Raw genomic sequence first — 16,370 nt, forward strand, 5'->3', positions numbered from 1 at the left:
AGAATTCTAGAATGTGCTGTCCACACAGGAACCCCTATTGGTATATTGATGTGAAGAATACGAAAGCGTGATTCGTCCGAAGATCTGCTTTGTCATGAGAAAACTCAAATACGGTGGCTTGGAATACAAGGCACCCAAATATGAAAACAAAACCCTTGCCGAAGCCAAGGCTAGCAGAAAAATGTTTTCCAAAGTGAGAAACTTAATTCCCATTTGTTGAAAAGGTTCAAAATATGAAAACTGTAAGAAATCTGAACCCAACTTCAAGTCGCCTGGCGCTGTAGGTGGGATAAAGAGAGTCTGAACTTTGATGACACCTTGTAGAAAGATGTGTACAGACGCAAATAGAGGCAAACGTCTTTGAAAATAAGTTTACCACACAGATACCTGCACTCTTAGTGCAGATCAACTCAGTTTTCCATCCCACCCCGTTTAACAGAATACGGGTAACTTGAAGGATGATGTTGGAAACTTCCGAGGTTTACAACCTATGTAAGCACACGAAATTTTGTAATAATGAGCTGCCTTAAGCGGCTTACTATTTCGTAACATGGTTGGTATAACCGATACTGTAATGCTCTATTTCTTAAGAGGGCGGTCTGAACCCTCACCCCGTCAACCGCAGCTGCGGTACATAGATAATAGGTACATAGGTAACTATGGGTAAACTAACGTTCCCTGATGTAACAGGTTGGACGTATTATGAGCGGGCCAAGATCGTGTGCAAGTATTCCTTGAAAATTCGAGAAGCAAACTTCTCCGAAACCCATGAGATACCACCAGTATGACTGTGACAAACTGTCTTATGATCCGTTTTGGCAACGGAGAGAGCAGCGGAAAATGGTGGAGCCAGATACACGATGCTGAATGACCACATGAATGTGAGAGACTCCACCGCCACTGCCCTTGTGATCTGTTTTGTACACATACTGAGCTTTTCTAATTGTGGCGAGATGCCATCATGTATACTTGAGGGTAACCCCCTTCTGTGGACTCACATATGACACACCTCTGGATTTAATGTCCAGTTTTCAGGATCCAAATCCTGACGGGTGAGATCCTCTGTCTAACAGATGTCCACTCACGGAATGATCTCTTGACATTTTCACATAATGGTGTTCTGAGCCATTGAGGATTTGAGTCACATGCCGCATTGCCATGCGGCTTCTTGGTTCTCATGCCGCATTGCCATGCGGCTTCTTGGTTCTCACTGGTTGTTGTGTATGCAACTGCCGTTGCCTTGTTTGACTGCTTAAGGCCAGCGTGAGGCAGGCATCAAAAATTTACATGAAACTCACGGTTGTTCCTCTCCACGGAAATCTTTAGTAAAAGGCGAAAGATTTATTCGTTCTGAAGAGAAACCAGAGTATATCTCTGGTCAGACTGAAAGCGAATCATGTATTGCCTTGTAAAATGCACAGAGTTCTAGGACATTTATCGACCGCAATCTGTCGTGTTTTAGAACCTTTGTCGCTGATTTTAACTACAAATCCTGACCCTCTGCGACTGTCGTCCAGAGTATATGCACCCTTGTCCCTCTGTGGGAAACGCGAGTGAAGGGTGGCGAACTAAATTGAAAACACATCTTTATTCTTAATAGGTGAATACACCAATGTACCGCTAGTGTGCGTGTTTTGTGCTAATTACTAGATGTACATTTGTTCTTGCTGGTGTAGTAGGTAAAAGTCTTTGATTTACCGTATTTATAATCTTACCTAGGAATTGACATCGTTTAGACGGAATTAGATGCGATTGTTTTCGAACTTTATCTGCTACCGCAGTATACCTTAGTAGCGCAAGTTAGAGGAACTTTGTTGAGACAGAGTTCTTATGTGAGATGAGCTATCATCCCAACATCACTTTGGTCAATACCCAAAGCGATAAGCAACGGTAGACATGAAATGGTTAATGGTTGTGGCGATTTGCAAACGCTAGAACCTGTGATGAACAAACCGGACTGGGTAAATACGCATTGTGAAGATCAAATGCAATTATGCAAATTTTGTGGCTCCAATAAGCAAATACTAACCGCAGAAAATCCATTTTCTAACTGTAGTAAATGACTTGCTGATTGATATTGCGACGGAGCTGTTTGGTTTTGCTCAAACAGAAGGGAATAAGTAACTCTGACTCTGTTGGCGTACTACTGCCTGGTTTATAAACCAGCAAAGACTAAATGACAACCTGCCAAACCGTTCGACAGAGGCAGTTTTGTACTTTAAGCTGTAAATAGCTGAGACATGTATGAGTTGAAGTCCTGAAACCTCGCAAATGTAACATGTAAAGACGCGCTTCCACAATTGTAAAAGAGGTCATCAAACCACTGGCTTGCTGACTGTAACGTCCTGTCGTTACAAGGCGTGACTGTTTCTTATAAAGGGATAAAACGCCGTTACAAGTATACTGTATGCGGTAATGGCTGAATATCATAAAGGGATAAAATACCGTTACAAGTATATCAAATTTATGAGCAAACAAGCTCTGGCCTTGTCGCGCTTAACTAGCGACAATGAAAATAACCGGCGTTAGCAGAAGCTTTACAGATATACTCTGCAGCTTCTTTTACCAGTGATCGTCATTGTTTCATACATAGATTCTAGTGACCCAAATGTATCCTGGGTTTTTATAATGTTTGACAGAAAATCATCTACCAATGGCGGATCGCGTCCTTTTGGAAACGATTATGTATGGTTGTTAAAAAGCCCCCGCACTATCTGAGTGCTGGACTAATGTACCCTTCTCACTCGTAGTTATCGGTGTGAAATTTGACATAGAATCGTGCATTAAATTATAAGACCAGTGAAATAAACACTCTGGTACCCAAAGGGAAATTGGCCCTTTGGAAAGACTGTCTTTTGTTAGAGCTGGCGGAGACATTCCGAGACTCCGATGTTACCGCTCTTTTAATTTGAATTGCCAATGTTAACATAGGATTTTTAAAATTATTTTTAGTCTGCACTATAGCCCTACTCGCTATGTAGACAGACACCACAATAGGCAACAGACAGACACTTGCACGGCTTAATGAAGTTATTATGTGTCATATATATATATTTTATTGCTGAACAGCCTATTCATATGAAACTCAAGCTTGTTTCTCTCTTCGGAAATCTTTAGCAAAAACCGAAAGATTTATTCGATATGAAGAGAAATCAAAGTATTCTTTATGTGAAAAGCAGTTCACATGGGCATATGAAACCCGAACCAAATTCCTACTAACTTCCCTGCGCCTCTGGTGGCTTAGAGATGTAGGGCAGGAATGTTCTAGAATTAAGTAGAAATACAGATTACATGGCTAACTTATGTGAAACTGAACCAAAAACTTCCCACTAACACCCCTGCGCCTCCTTGTGGAGTATAGGTGTATGGGCGGAATGTTCTGGAATTATAACCTGTAAGAACAGCAATGATTAAAATGACCGTCATGCCATGCTTCCACTGAAAATCACAGGACAGGTTACCTGCTGCAGTGTTAATATAGGCTTAATAGCCTATTATACATTAAATATAGGCTTAATAGCCTATTCTACAGTTACAGGTCTATTATACAGTAAAATCCGTGCAGTTTACAATACATTATCTTGCAGCCTTATGCTTTAGCTAGCCTTCCAGTTATTTCCATTAACTGTTTAAACACTAAGCAGTCTCTTAACCCATGCAGCCTTCTGCTGCTATGGGCTTTACTCAACACTGCCTGCAGTGATGTATTATTTCCAATATATCTTATTCCCAAGCAGCCTTTGCTGCTGCTATGGGTCAATAACTTGTTTAAAACTGAGCAGTCTCTTATTTAAAACTGAGCAGTCTCTTAACCCATGCAGCCTTTGCTGCTGCTATGGGCTTTACTCACCGTCACCCCCCTGCAGCCGCGCTGCTTGTGATGTAGCTTTTAGCTTCTCCCTGTGCAGCGGCCGGAAGCGAGTGCAGGGAGCCTAGGGAAACCCGGGGAGCGCTGCTATATTGCGCCGGGGAACCCTCCGGAAGAACGGGCGGCGCCTCATACAGCAGTGGCCGGGTGCAGCGCTGGAAGAGCGGCCGGCGTCTTTAGTGACGTACGGCCGCTCGGAGCTTTAGACACGGGTACGCAGAGTGGCTGCTTGGGCGGCGCTCGCGTACAGTGGCTGGGAGAGCGGCCGGCGTCTTTGAATGACGTGCGGCCGCTCGGATACGTTTCTACAGTGGCAGAGTTCTGGTACAGTGGCTGGGAGAGCGGCCGGCGTCTGAGTGACGTGCGGCCGCTCTCTTCGTTCAGCGGGGTATCCTGCTAATGAGCGCGCTGTAAGCGGCGGGCAAAGCGGTGGTAACAATAAAGGCTTTCCCCACACAGCAGGGCGGCAGCGTGAGCTGACCGCCCTGACCCCGCACCATACCTTGTAGTGCCGCACTCTGTAAGCTCCGTCCAGATTGTGACGGGGCTTTCATCCTGGCTGTGACGGGGCTTCTTTCTGTAAGCTCCGTCCAGTTGCAGTAGGATACAGTGTCTGCCTGTGGCTGTGAGGGTGCTCTTTGTGAGGACCGACACGCCATGCGCTTAGCGCCTGTGGCTGTGAGGGTGCTCTTTGTGAGGACCGACACGCCATTCGCTGCCCGTGCAGCGGCACTATCCCGGACCCATGTTTTTCCAGAAACTGGGAAGGGATGTGCTAAGTGTAAAAATAAAAATTAAAAATAAAAATCCAAGTGTGGTTATACCACAAGCCAATGTTCGTGCTGTGAGCACCGAAAAAACACTGGGAGAGTACACTGAGGTACTCGGGGATATGGAGGGGGGGGAGAGTCCTAAATTTAAATATTCAGTGCCTTTGTTCGGCTACGCCCGTCCATATCCCAAGAGTACTCCAGTGACCCCTAGTGGATGATAAAGAAACGCTGTTCTGTCTACTGACATAGGTAGGCCTGTCTTGAAAAACCGCATTGTGGTAGACAATCAAACTGTATTTTGTAACCTTAAACTAAACTGCGGATCCACCCATATGTGGACACCTGAAGCCACGCCAAGTGAAATGTTTGAATGCTCCCACGACTGCAGATCCGAGATGGGCTGGAAGCCCGTCATGCCACTGGTTTGTCAGCTGACTTTGTGTCTTGACGGTTAGCGGTCTAAAAACCACGTCCTGTACCACGTCTACTTTGTACGGTTGTTCCTCAAGCACAGCCTCAAAAGGACTGTGATCTAAATTAAAAAAAAAAAAATTTGAACACTGATCCAACGTATTACCTTTAAGGAACTGGTGCAGGCAATGGTAGAAACCAGACTGTCCTCTAGTAACCCGAGCCATCAACTTGTCCAGTTCAGGACAAAATCCTATCGCCAGTATAAAGCAACGCTTCTATTCCTCGTTTTGACTCACCCTCGGCCTGCCAAGAGCGTAACCACAGTGCCCGTCGGGCCGCAATTAGTTAAGCTAAAAACCAAGGACCTGGCCCACGTCCATAGAAGCCGAACCCAAAAACTCAGCCGATTCACAATGTGATCAGCAAGAAATATGAGCCGGTCTTTGGCAAGATCCAGCTGTAGGCCTAACTTGAGCTGTTTTGCCCATGCAACTACAGAATCGTAAACCCAAACTCCAACTGAAGCAGATGTACGTAACACGCCTAACTGCTGTATACATGCACTTTCGCATAGCTTCTAGCTTACGTTCTGACAGGTGTTTAAACATAGTTGCAGCTGGGACTGGTCTGAAAGTTTTGAAACCGGGGAATCCACAGAATTTTCCAATTTAGTAGTCCTGGACACTGGGAACGGTTAACCAGAAAACCGCCTATGCATAGAAAATCCTTTATCTGGATTCTTCCATGCTTCCGTTAACTGCTTATTAAGGGACTCTGAATAAGGAAAACACACAGTCGCCCGTAGTAAAGAACACGTCATCATTCGACAGAGGCTCAGTGAAATGTAGTACCTGGCCTACTGCCCTGATGAGATTATCAATGCCTGGGATATTAGTAATCTTACTATCTGCCTAATTCCCTCCTGAGATATCAGGTCTGGCATTGAATTATAACACTGATGAAACCGGTAAAGCACGACAGAAATAACTACTTTTAGGAATTGTGGACATCGTACACTCTGCAAAAGTCCAGACATATTCTGAGCTCACTCTGGCAGTTCAGACGGCATTAGCAGCCTTAGTCTTTTCGTGCAGCAGCAACTCTGACCCCAAATAAACCATCACACCTGCCATGATCGCCCAAGGAGGATCAGTACAGCGGTCCGTACTGGACTCGAATTTGCAAGACACACTCTGTATTCCATCACGTAACACACTCTCTAAGAATCGCAGACAAGCTGCTTGTTTGATCTTGCAGTAGCTTATTGTCACGCACACAGGCAGTAGTACAATTTGTAAAGAAGTGTGAATAAAACCAATATGCACCACACACTAAGTTTTCTGTTTTAAAACCTGTGCTGTACCAAATGTCCTACTAACACCCCTGCCTCCTCCAGTGGCTGTGTGTTGTAGGATCGACATGAAATTCCTGCAACAAGAAGCAGGAAGTCATTAGAAAATGGCAGCCACACCATGCGCTGGTTTTTTTGTGTGGTTTTTTAAAACTTATACACATTAGAGCTATATATGTAACACAGGAGCCTTGTATCTAGGCTTAATAGCCTGTATTACCCTAATGGTCACCTCCATTTGGACCTATTTCCCTTATTGCAGAAAAATGCTGCACTGAGGTCACATGGTCACCTTCTCTTATTAGAGACATAATGCCCCTAGCTAGGCTTAACAGCCTGTATACCCTTTATGGTCCCCTCCCGTTATTGCAGAGCCGGTATCGTGCTAAATACTGTCCCTGCGCTGTGAGCGGAGCGGGCGACCAGCGGCGGCAGCTATCTCCCCCAATGCGCTATGAGGAGGAAGGGAGCAGTGAAAGCAGCCGGCAGCAGCAGCTGGAACTGTGCACGGCAAAATCAGAGTGTGCGGGCCGCGGCAGCAGTGAGAGCCGTCCGCGGCCGGAGTAGGTGATTGGTGATGCGCTGAGAGCCGGGGAGCAGCGGGCGTCTTTGCGGCAGTGCTGAGAGCCTGATCGCTGCTCCGGGGTGCGGCAAGCGCCCAGCGGCGGTAGCGTGGATGACCGCGGCTGGGCAGGGAGACGTACACATACACGCCAAGTTAAACTCTTCCCTCCATGCACACAATAACATGAATATCAATAAACAACACACGTTTCACACTGTACAAGGGAGCTGCCTGCTGCTCGTTACCTCTGGGAAGTGGAGGCTCTGACGGGGTTTCTCAGATTAAGCTCTGTCCATGCAGCCTTAGGCTGAAATCAACAAACGCTGATTTAGGTCTATGGCGGGGCTCCTCACCTGAGCACAGACAAGCCTATGCTACTATCAGCAGCACACACAGACCCGGACCCAAGCTTCTTAATAAGCTGGGAAGGGACTGTGGAAATAAGAATAAAAAAGTTAAAATCTTCAGAAAAATAAAGTCCACAAACTTCTAGAATGAACCTTCCCCCAGCAAAGGCACATAAAACACTGAGGTACCTTGGGAGTATGGAGGGGGTGGAGTGTTTCTAATTTAAATATTAAAATGTGCCTATCCCTGCTAACGCCCAGTCCATGTCCCAAGAGTACTCCAGTGACCCCCAGTGGATGAAAGAGAAAAGATTGGTGTATAATCCAACAACATTTAGAGAACGCACAATAGTTTTTCGGTGCTGAAAACTCACTTATGAACTCTAAGCAATATACGTTGGATAAGAGTAATACCAGAATTTTATAAAATCAGCGAATAAAAAAATCTATGGTTTCATTTTTATTATTTTCAGATTTCAAACACAGTATAAAGAAACGTTTCTACAAGATCAGCAGTACTGTATTTCTCATTACACTAAAGCTGTCTCTTACTGGTCTTATAGCCCTCGGGTAACTGGCACGGTCTGGGTGTTGGCGTGGGGCAAGGCAAGAATGCGCTCTCCATGCAGCTGGCATTAAAAGTTAAGAGCGCTGTACTCTCCAGATCAACTCTCAACGACCAATAACCCTTCCCCCGGCAGAAGTTTCTGGTGCGGTGGAAGGGTTAAAGCAAACGTGTGCACTACAACAACTAACAATATGAGTACATGGAGCAGAAGATGTAGCGGTAGTCGGAGCTCCTAGAACAGAAGCGCTGATGAGACCGGACAAATTTAGGGGGAAGAGGACCAGGCTTGCGGGTGATAACCTTTACAGGTGTTGGAGTGTGGGGAGAAGGGCAGGTGCGGTGATCTAGGTGTTAAAAATAGTAATTATCAGAGAAAATGCTCACTAAACCCACACAATACCAGACAGGTGATAGGATAAGTTACAATGAGGTTCGTGCACCCCCTTTGTCATGGCCCCTTTGCTGGATCGAAGGGGTTAATATCTAGCAGTAGAACAGTCATCCCATATCTTTTAACTCCTCCCCCTAAATCACATGCCCCCCCATTCCAATCTGCTCCAGGATCCCCCAACCCCCCCCCATACGCATCGCTGGTGAAGATGCCGTGATGCTCAACGCATGGTGTAACGCACGTATGGGACCTCTACGTCTTCTCCGAGGTCGTCATTGCAGCACAGCTCGAACACCAGAGCTTTCACGTGTTTCCCGATCTTCTTCTTGGACACTTTAGTCACAATTTCGGTCATTCTGCAAGACAAGAGGTAGGGGGATTTACAAGATTATCAGCGTTTACAGAACATGAGAGAGAGAGAGAGAGAGAGAGAGAGAGAGAGAGAGAGAGAGAGAGAGAGAGAGAGAGAGAGAGAGAGAGAGAGAGAGAGAGAGAGAGAGAGAGAGAGAGAGAGAGAGAGAGAGAGAGAGAGAGAGAGAGAGAGAAAATGGATCAGACAGAACTGGCAGCTCTCCAACTGTACGAATGTTGTGCGTGTGACCAGCTATTAAATCACCAGTTAAATAGTTGACCCCTTTGCCGACGATGGATTAATGTTGATGCATTAGTAGTTATTTAAAGCATTTTAAGCGTCGACATAACTTTAAATATCATGGGTAAAGTTACCATGCTGATTAAAATGCATTAAAATAAGAATTTACTCACCGGTAATTCTATTTCTCGTAGTCCGTAGTGGATGCTGGGAACTCCGTAAGGACCATGGGGAATAGCGGGCTCCGAAGGAGGCTGGGCACTCTAGAAAGATCTTAGACTACCTGGTGTGCACTGGCTCCTCCCACCATGACCCTCCTCCAAGCCTCAGTTAGGACACTGTGCCCGGACGAGCGTACACAATAAGGAAGGATTTTGAATCCCGGGTAAGACTCATACCAGCCACACCAATCACACCGTACAACTCGTGATATGAAACCCAGTTAACAGTATGAAACAACTGAGCCTCTCAACAGATGGCTCAACAATAACCCGATTTAGTTAACAATAACTATGTACAAGTATTGCAGATAAACCGCACTTGGGATGGGCGTCCAGCATCCACTACGGACTACGAGAAATAGAATTACCGGTGAGTAAATTCTTATTTTCTCTGACGTCCTAGTGGATGCTGGGAACTCCGTAAGGACCATGGGGATTATACCAAAGCTCCCAAACGGGCGGGAGAGTGCGGATGACTCTGCAACACCGAATGAGAGAACTCCAGGACCTCCTCAGCCAGGGTATCAAATTTATAGAATTTTGCAAACGTGTTTGCCCCTGACCAAGTAGCAGCTCGGCAAAGTTGTAAAGCCGAGACCCCCTCGGGCAGCCGCCCAAGATGAGCCCACCTTCCTTGTGGAATGGGCATTGACAGATTTTGGCTGTGGCAGGCCTGCCACAGAATGTGCAAGTTGAATTGTACTACAAATCCAACGAGCAATAGTCTGCTTAGAAGCAGGAGCACCCAGCTTGTTGGGTGCATATAGGATAAACAGCGAGTCAGATTTTCTGACTCCAGCCGTCCTGGAAAAACATTTTCAGGGCCCTGACCACGTTTAACAACTTGGAGTCCTCCAAGTCCCTAGTGGCCGCAGGCACCACAATAGGCTGGTTCAAATGAAACGCTGACACCACCTTAGGGAGAAACTGGGGACGAGTCCTCAATTCTGCCCTATCCATATGGAAAATCAGATAAGGGCTTTTATAAGACAGCCGCCAATTCTGATACTCGCCTGACAGAAGCCAAGGCCAATAACATGACAACCTTCCACGTGAGATATTTCAGATCCACGGTTTTTAGTGGTTCAAACCAATGTGATTTTAAGAAACTCAACACCACGTTGAGATCCCAAGGTGCCACAGGAGGCACATATGGGGGCTGAATATGCAGCACTCCCTTTACAAATGTCTGAACTTCAGGTACTGAAGCTAGTTCTTTCTGAAAGAAAATCGATAGAGCCGAGATCTGTACCTTAATGGAACCCAGTTTTAGGCCCATATTCACTCCTGCTTGCAGAAATGCAGAAATCGACCTAGTTGAAATTCCTCAGTTGGGGCCTTTTCGGCCTCACACCATGCAACATATTTCCGCCATATGCGGTGATAATGATTTGCTGTAACCTCTTTCCTGGCTTTAATAAGCGTAGGAATGACTTCCTCCGGAATGCCCTTTTCTTTCAGGATCCGGCGTTCAACCGCCATGCCGTCAAACGCAGCCGCGGTAAGGTCTTGGAACAGACAGGGCCCCTGCTGTAGCAGGTCTTGTCTTAGCGGCAGAGGCCACAGGTCCTCTGAGATCATCTCTTGAAGTTCCGGGTACCATGTTCTTCTTGGCCAATCCGGAACCACGAGAATTGTGCTTACTCCTCGCTTTCTTATTATTCTCAATACCTTTGGTATGAGAGGCAGCGGAGGGAACACAAACTGACTGGTACACCCACGGTGTCACCAGAGCGTCCACAGCTATCGCTTGAGGGTCTCTTGACCTGGCGCAATACCTCTCTAGTTTTTTGTTTAGGCGGGACGCCATCATGTCCACCTGTGGACGACCCCACTGATGTACAATCATTTGGAAGACTTCTGGATGAAGTCCCCACTCTCCCGGGTGGAGGTCGTGTCTGCTGAGGAAGTCTGCTTCCCAGTTGTCCACTCCCGGAATGAACACTGCTGACAGTGCTAGTACATGATTTTCCGCCCATCAGAGAATTCTTGTGGCTTCTGTCATTGCCATCCTGCTTCTTGTGCCGCCCTGTCGATTCACATGGGCGACTGCCGTGATGTTGTCTGACTGGATCAGCACCGGCTGGTGTAGGAGCAGGGATTTTGCTTGACTTAGGGCATTGTAGATGGCCCTTAGTTCCAGAATATTTATGTGAAGGGAAGTCTCCTGACTTGTCCATAGTCCTTGGAAGTTTCTTCCCTTTGTGACTGCCCCCCAGCCTCGCAGGCTGGCATCCGTGGTCACCAGGACCCAGTCCTGAATGCCGAATCTGCGACCCTCCAGAAGATGAGCACTCTGCAGCCACCACAGTAGAGACACCCTGGTTCGTGGAGACAGGGTTATTAAACGATGCATCTGAAGATGCGATCCGGACCACTTGTCCAACAGGTCCCACTGAAAGATTCTGGCATGGAACCTGCCGAATGGAATTGCTTCGTAAGAAGCTACCATCTTTCCCAAGACCCGCGTGCAGTGATGCACCGATACCTGTTTTGGTTTCAGGAGGTCTCTGACTAGAGATGACAACTCCCTGGCTTTCTCCTCCGGGAGAAACACTTTTTTCTGGACTGTGTCCAGAATCATCCCCAGGAACAGTAGACGTGTCGTCGGGACCAGCTGTGACTTTGGGATATTCAGAATCCAGCCGTGCTGGTTCAGCACTTCCTGAGATAGTGCTACTCCCACCAACAACTGTTCTTTGGACCGTGCCTTTATTAGGAGATCGTCCAAGTACGGGATAATTAAAACTCCCTTTCTTCGAAGGAGTATCATCATTTCCGCCATAACCTTGGTAAATACCCTTGGTGCCGTGGAGAGTCCAAACGGCAGCGTCTGGAATTGGTAATGGCAATCCTGTACCACAAATCTGAGGTACTCCTGGTGAGGATGATAAATGGGGACATGCAGGTAAGCATCCTTGATGTCCAGGGAAACCATGTAATCCCCCTCGTCCAGGCTTGCAATAACCGCCCTGACGGCCCCTGAGGCACCTGGACAGGCACGAGCTGAGATCCCGGCTGTCCCACATTTGGCATGTCGTCAAATTTCTTATGTAAAGAATCTATACGTGCACTCATTTCTTTCCATAAGTTCATCCACTCGGGTGTCTGCCCCGCAGGGGGTGACGTCCCTTCAAAATGCATCTGCTCCGCCTCCACCTCATTATCCTCATCAAACATGTCGACACAGCCGTACCGACACACCCCACACACACAGGGAATGCTCAACAGAGGACAGTACCCACAAAAAGCCCTTTGGGGGGACAGAGTGAGAGTATGCCAGCACACACCAGAGCGCTATATATATATATATATATATATATATATATATATATATATATATATATATATATATATATATATATATATATATATATATATATATACACATACATATACACACACACACACACACACAGGGACTAACTGAGTTATGTCCCTAATAGCTGCTTTTCATATAATATATGTATATATACTGACAAATTTAATGCCCCCCCCTCTCTTTTCCCTCTTACTGTATATTGCAGGGAAGAGCCAGGGAGCTTCCTTCCAGCCGAGCTGTGAGGGAAAAATGGCGCCAGTGTGCTGAGATAGGCTCCGCCCCTTTTTCGCGGCCTATTCTCCCGCTTTTTATGGAATTCTGGCAGGGGTATTTACCTCATATATAGCCTCTGGGGTTATATATTGAGGTATTTTAGCCAGCCAAGGTGTTATTATTGCTGCCTCAGGGCACCCCCCCCCCAGCGCCCTGCACCCTCAGTGACCGGAGTGTGAAGTGTGAGAGGAGCAATGGCGCACAGCTGCAGTGCTGTGCGCTACCTTGGTGAAGACAGAGTCTTCATGCCGCCGATTTTCCGGACCATCTTCTTGCTTCTGGCTCTGTAAGGGGGACGGCGACGCGGCTCCGGGACCGAACACCAAGGACTAGGCATGCGGTCGATCCCTCTGGAGCTAATGGTGTCCAGTAGCCTATGAAGCCCAATCCGGCTGCAAGCAGGCGAGTTCGCATCTTCTCCCCTTAGTCCCTCGCTGCAGTGAGCCTGTTGCCAGCAGGTCTCACTGAAAATAAAAAACCTAAGTCTATTCTTTCTAAGAGCTCAGGAGAGCCCCTAGTGTGCATCCAACCTCGGCCGGGCACGAATTCTAACTGAGGCTTGGAGGAGGGTCATAGTGGGAGGAGCCAGTGCACACCAGGTAGTCTGAAATCTTTCTAGAGTGCCCAGCCTCCTTCGGAGCCCGCTATTCCCCATGGTCCTTACGGAGTTCCCAGCATCCACTAGGACGTCAGAGAAATATTACTACAACGTTGGCATTCTAGTCGCCATTACATCGTCGACAGAGTGTCAACAAATCACAATGAAGTGTAAAAATATCAACCTCCAATCCTTTAAGACTTAGAACAGATCAGTTTTTGAAAGGGATTATACAACACACAGATATGATCAGTGGTAATGAATGCTGGTATAAATACAGTGTTAGAGATGAGACTAGCAACCAAACTTTATACCTGGACTGTTTACACCAGTGGTGCCCAACCTCAGTCCCCAGGGACCCCCCAACAGTTCATGTTTTCCAGGTGCGCAGGCGTATTCATTACCGACACATTTTAAAAGATCCGCAGGTGGAGCTAATTATTGCACTTATGACTCGTGAGGAGACTCGGGAAACGTGAACTGTTGGGGGTCCTTAAAGATCGAGATTCTGAACCACTGGTTTACACAAATACAGGTGGCTAAAGGACAAGAGGCAAAAAACAAATGCAACAAGGTTAGCGCCAACCAAATTTTATAAAAAGTGGAGCAGAGACAAGTGTCCTGTAACCCAAAAGCATCCAATCCGGTTCTGTCCCCCCCCCCCCCCCCATTATGCCTGCATGCATTTATTGCCAACTGGTCATCGTGACGGCTTCCATGGCTAACCAATCACATTGGCAGCAGGGGTGGAGATGCTAGAGCCTGGGTGTTGCAGCTGACTGGATTGCTTTGGCAAATGGTTCCTTGTGCATTATCCTTTTTGTAGGTATGGAACACAGAAGATGCACACTGAAGACAGAACATGAGATACACTACGGAAGAGGGAGGAAAGATACGTACGGCAGCTCAAGGCGTTCCTTCAGCTTGGCAGCTTGCATGAAGAAAGAGTACAGCATGGAAACTCCTTGAGATAACATGGTGATCTCCAGCTTATGTTCATTCTGCGGGCGGAACGGACACAAAGGGTTTCAACATTTAACCAATGAATTACTGCTCACAACACATCAATATGTGGCTGAACAGAAGAGAAACCCATAAGAAAAACAGAAGCAAGATTCCAGCATAGACACTCCTTAAAGTCTGCAGAGATCTAGTCTTATCCAAGCTCTACTGCTACGGAAAAACAAACCGGCTCTTTGCCTCAACCGCTCAGGAAAACCCAAGATCGCTTGATCACCCACCTTGAAATAATCCAGGAACCGCTTTAGCGTCATCTCGTTTCCATTATCTTGAACTCCTTTCACCTCAAACCGGTCCCAAAGCGTCCATTCATTTTCATAGTACTATAAAAAGGAAGATGAGAACGGTCGTGCTGAAGTACGCAGGAGGGGGAAATGGGGCGGAGGCAGTCATGTAGCCGGACCACTCACCTTGTGCTTCGGGGCTGCAATGGGCTCGGAGAAGCCAAAGAACGGGAGGGCCAGGTTCATGAAACCATTCTTGTAGGATTCAAGCTTCTTGTGTCCCTGGACGATCTTATAAAGCTCCAGGCACACCAGTCCCACCACAGCAGCTGTGGTGGTTGCTATGGCCGGGATGATCTTTCCAGCTATCAACTTACTCTGCAAATCAGAAGAGGAGGAGAGGTCAGAATGGAAGAACGTCCACCAAATCATTTCAAAAGCAGAGCATGACAACGCTCTGGCCAACAGGCTAGATAATAAACCACGGAGCCCTAGCATCACTGGCCATCTGTTAATCCACAACGCCCTCGACACCAAGCCCTTCATTAATCGTTTCCTCTCATCACCAAACAAATGGGCTAATTCAGATCTAATTGCTAGGGTGCGTTTTTTGCATCCCTGCGATCAGGTAGTCGCCGCCTACAGGGGGAGGTGGAAATCGCTGTGCACGGGTGCGATCGCATGTGCAGGAGAGCTGCACAAACAAACGTTTGTGCAGTCTCTGCACAGCCCAGGACCTAGCCGCTGCGATGATCGGGGACGGAACAGACGTCAGGAATCCTCCCCTCCAAACGCCTGGTCCCCCTCCTGCGGTTTTCCAGGCACTCCTCAGAAACGGTCAGTTGCCACCCACAAACGGCCACTTCCTGTCAATCTCCTTACGTTCGCCGGTGCGATGGGATTTTTTCGCACCATTCCGTCGCTGCGGACTGTCACGCCTGCGCATTGTGGTGCATACGCACAGTAGCAATCAGGTCCGAATCGGCCCCACAGATTCCTACTCCACACCAGACTATTGTATATCTCTTGCCTAACCAACTACCATGCCGTCTGGTCATCTAAGAAATTCTCACCCATCAGATGACGCTTTCCAGCAGCCTCCTAAGCCATGAAATGAAACAGTCCCCCTGCCACGAGCTGTTTTGTTACTCTGCCACCAAAAACATTATGACCCCAACTTCCAGACCACGTCCAATTCTTTTACCATATCTACAGAGGCGACTTACCTTGTGGCGGTCTGCTGGTGGGATGTCGTAGTTCTCGGCTCGCAGGTTGGAAGCAGCCACAATGAAGTCCATATGAAAATTTGAGTCATCGTCCTATGACAGACGACATTAATTATAGGATGGAAACGTTTAAAATAAAATAATAAAAATCCAAATAAGATTCCTCACCTTTTCAAAGTCTATAGGAAACATTTTGAAACCGCCCAGACTGTCTACTGTGGGGAGACCCTGCTTCAGTTCTTCCAGACGACTGTCATCTAGAATATTTGCAATTTTTTTTTTTTTTTTAAATGACTACCAGCTTCCATTGTTAACTGCTAGAACCCGCCCAGCCCTACAAAGAACACCGGTAATATACTTACCAAGGGAAGCGTGCGCATTCTGCATCTCTTGGTCAGACACGTGGATTTTCACTCCGGATTTGGGGGTGAATTCTGCCACTCTGATACTTTTGAGAATTTCTAATAGAACCGCCCTGTCGGTGGTTACAGCAATACCGTAGGATTGTGCAAAGAGGTTAGCAGCTGCCAGGATGTAATCCAAGTGCAAGGGCTGTGGAGGAGAACAGTATCCAATGAATTCCCTTTCCGGTAGCCCGGCTCTAACCGCCAGACACA

General features: G+C 47.0%; 1 protein-coding gene, 1 non-coding gene and 1 pseudogene across 4 annotated transcripts in view; all 3 read right to left on the bottom strand.

The window, feature by feature from the left end:
• Positions 1 to 1,256: 1,256 nt before the first annotated feature.
• LOC134953734 (U5 spliceosomal RNA) lies at positions 1,257 to 1,370 on the bottom strand. Its single transcript, XR_010185741.1, has one exon. It is a non-coding gene; the product is annotated as a U5 spliceosomal RNA (small nuclear RNA).
• A 1,701-nt stretch (positions 1,371 to 3,071) lies between these two features.
• Positions 3,072 to 3,161, bottom strand: LOC134953808 (U5 spliceosomal RNA; annotated as a pseudogene).
• Positions 3,162 to 7,765: 4,604 nt separating this feature from the next.
• Positions 7,766 to 16,370, bottom strand: part of UBA1 (ubiquitin like modifier activating enzyme 1) — a 52,359-nt gene continuing 43,754 nt past the window's right edge. For all 3 annotated transcript variants that reach the window (XM_063936075.1, XM_063936076.1, XM_063936077.1), the window contains exons 20-26: positions 16,116 to 16,305; positions 15,922 to 16,010; positions 15,754 to 15,846; positions 14,714 to 14,905; positions 14,525 to 14,626; positions 14,184 to 14,284; positions 7,766 to 8,633 (exon numbers count right to left, since the gene is read on the bottom strand). In XM_063936075.1, coding sequence (XP_063792145.1) covers positions 8,498 to 8,633; positions 14,184 to 14,284; positions 14,525 to 14,626; positions 14,714 to 14,905; positions 15,754 to 15,846; positions 15,922 to 16,010; positions 16,116 to 16,305 — 903 coding nt within the window. In that variant the 3' untranslated portion in view covers positions 7,766 to 8,497. The remainder of the gene's footprint in view (positions 8,634 to 14,183; positions 14,285 to 14,524; positions 14,627 to 14,713; positions 14,906 to 15,753; positions 15,847 to 15,921; positions 16,011 to 16,115; positions 16,306 to 16,370) is intronic.

The sequence above is a fragment of the Pseudophryne corroboree genome, chromosome 8, assembly GCF_028390025.1.
Source record: "Pseudophryne corroboree isolate aPseCor3 chromosome 8, aPseCor3.hap2, whole genome shotgun sequence".
NCBI classification, from domain to species: Eukaryota; Metazoa; Chordata; class Amphibia; order Anura; family Myobatrachidae; genus Pseudophryne; species Pseudophryne corroboree.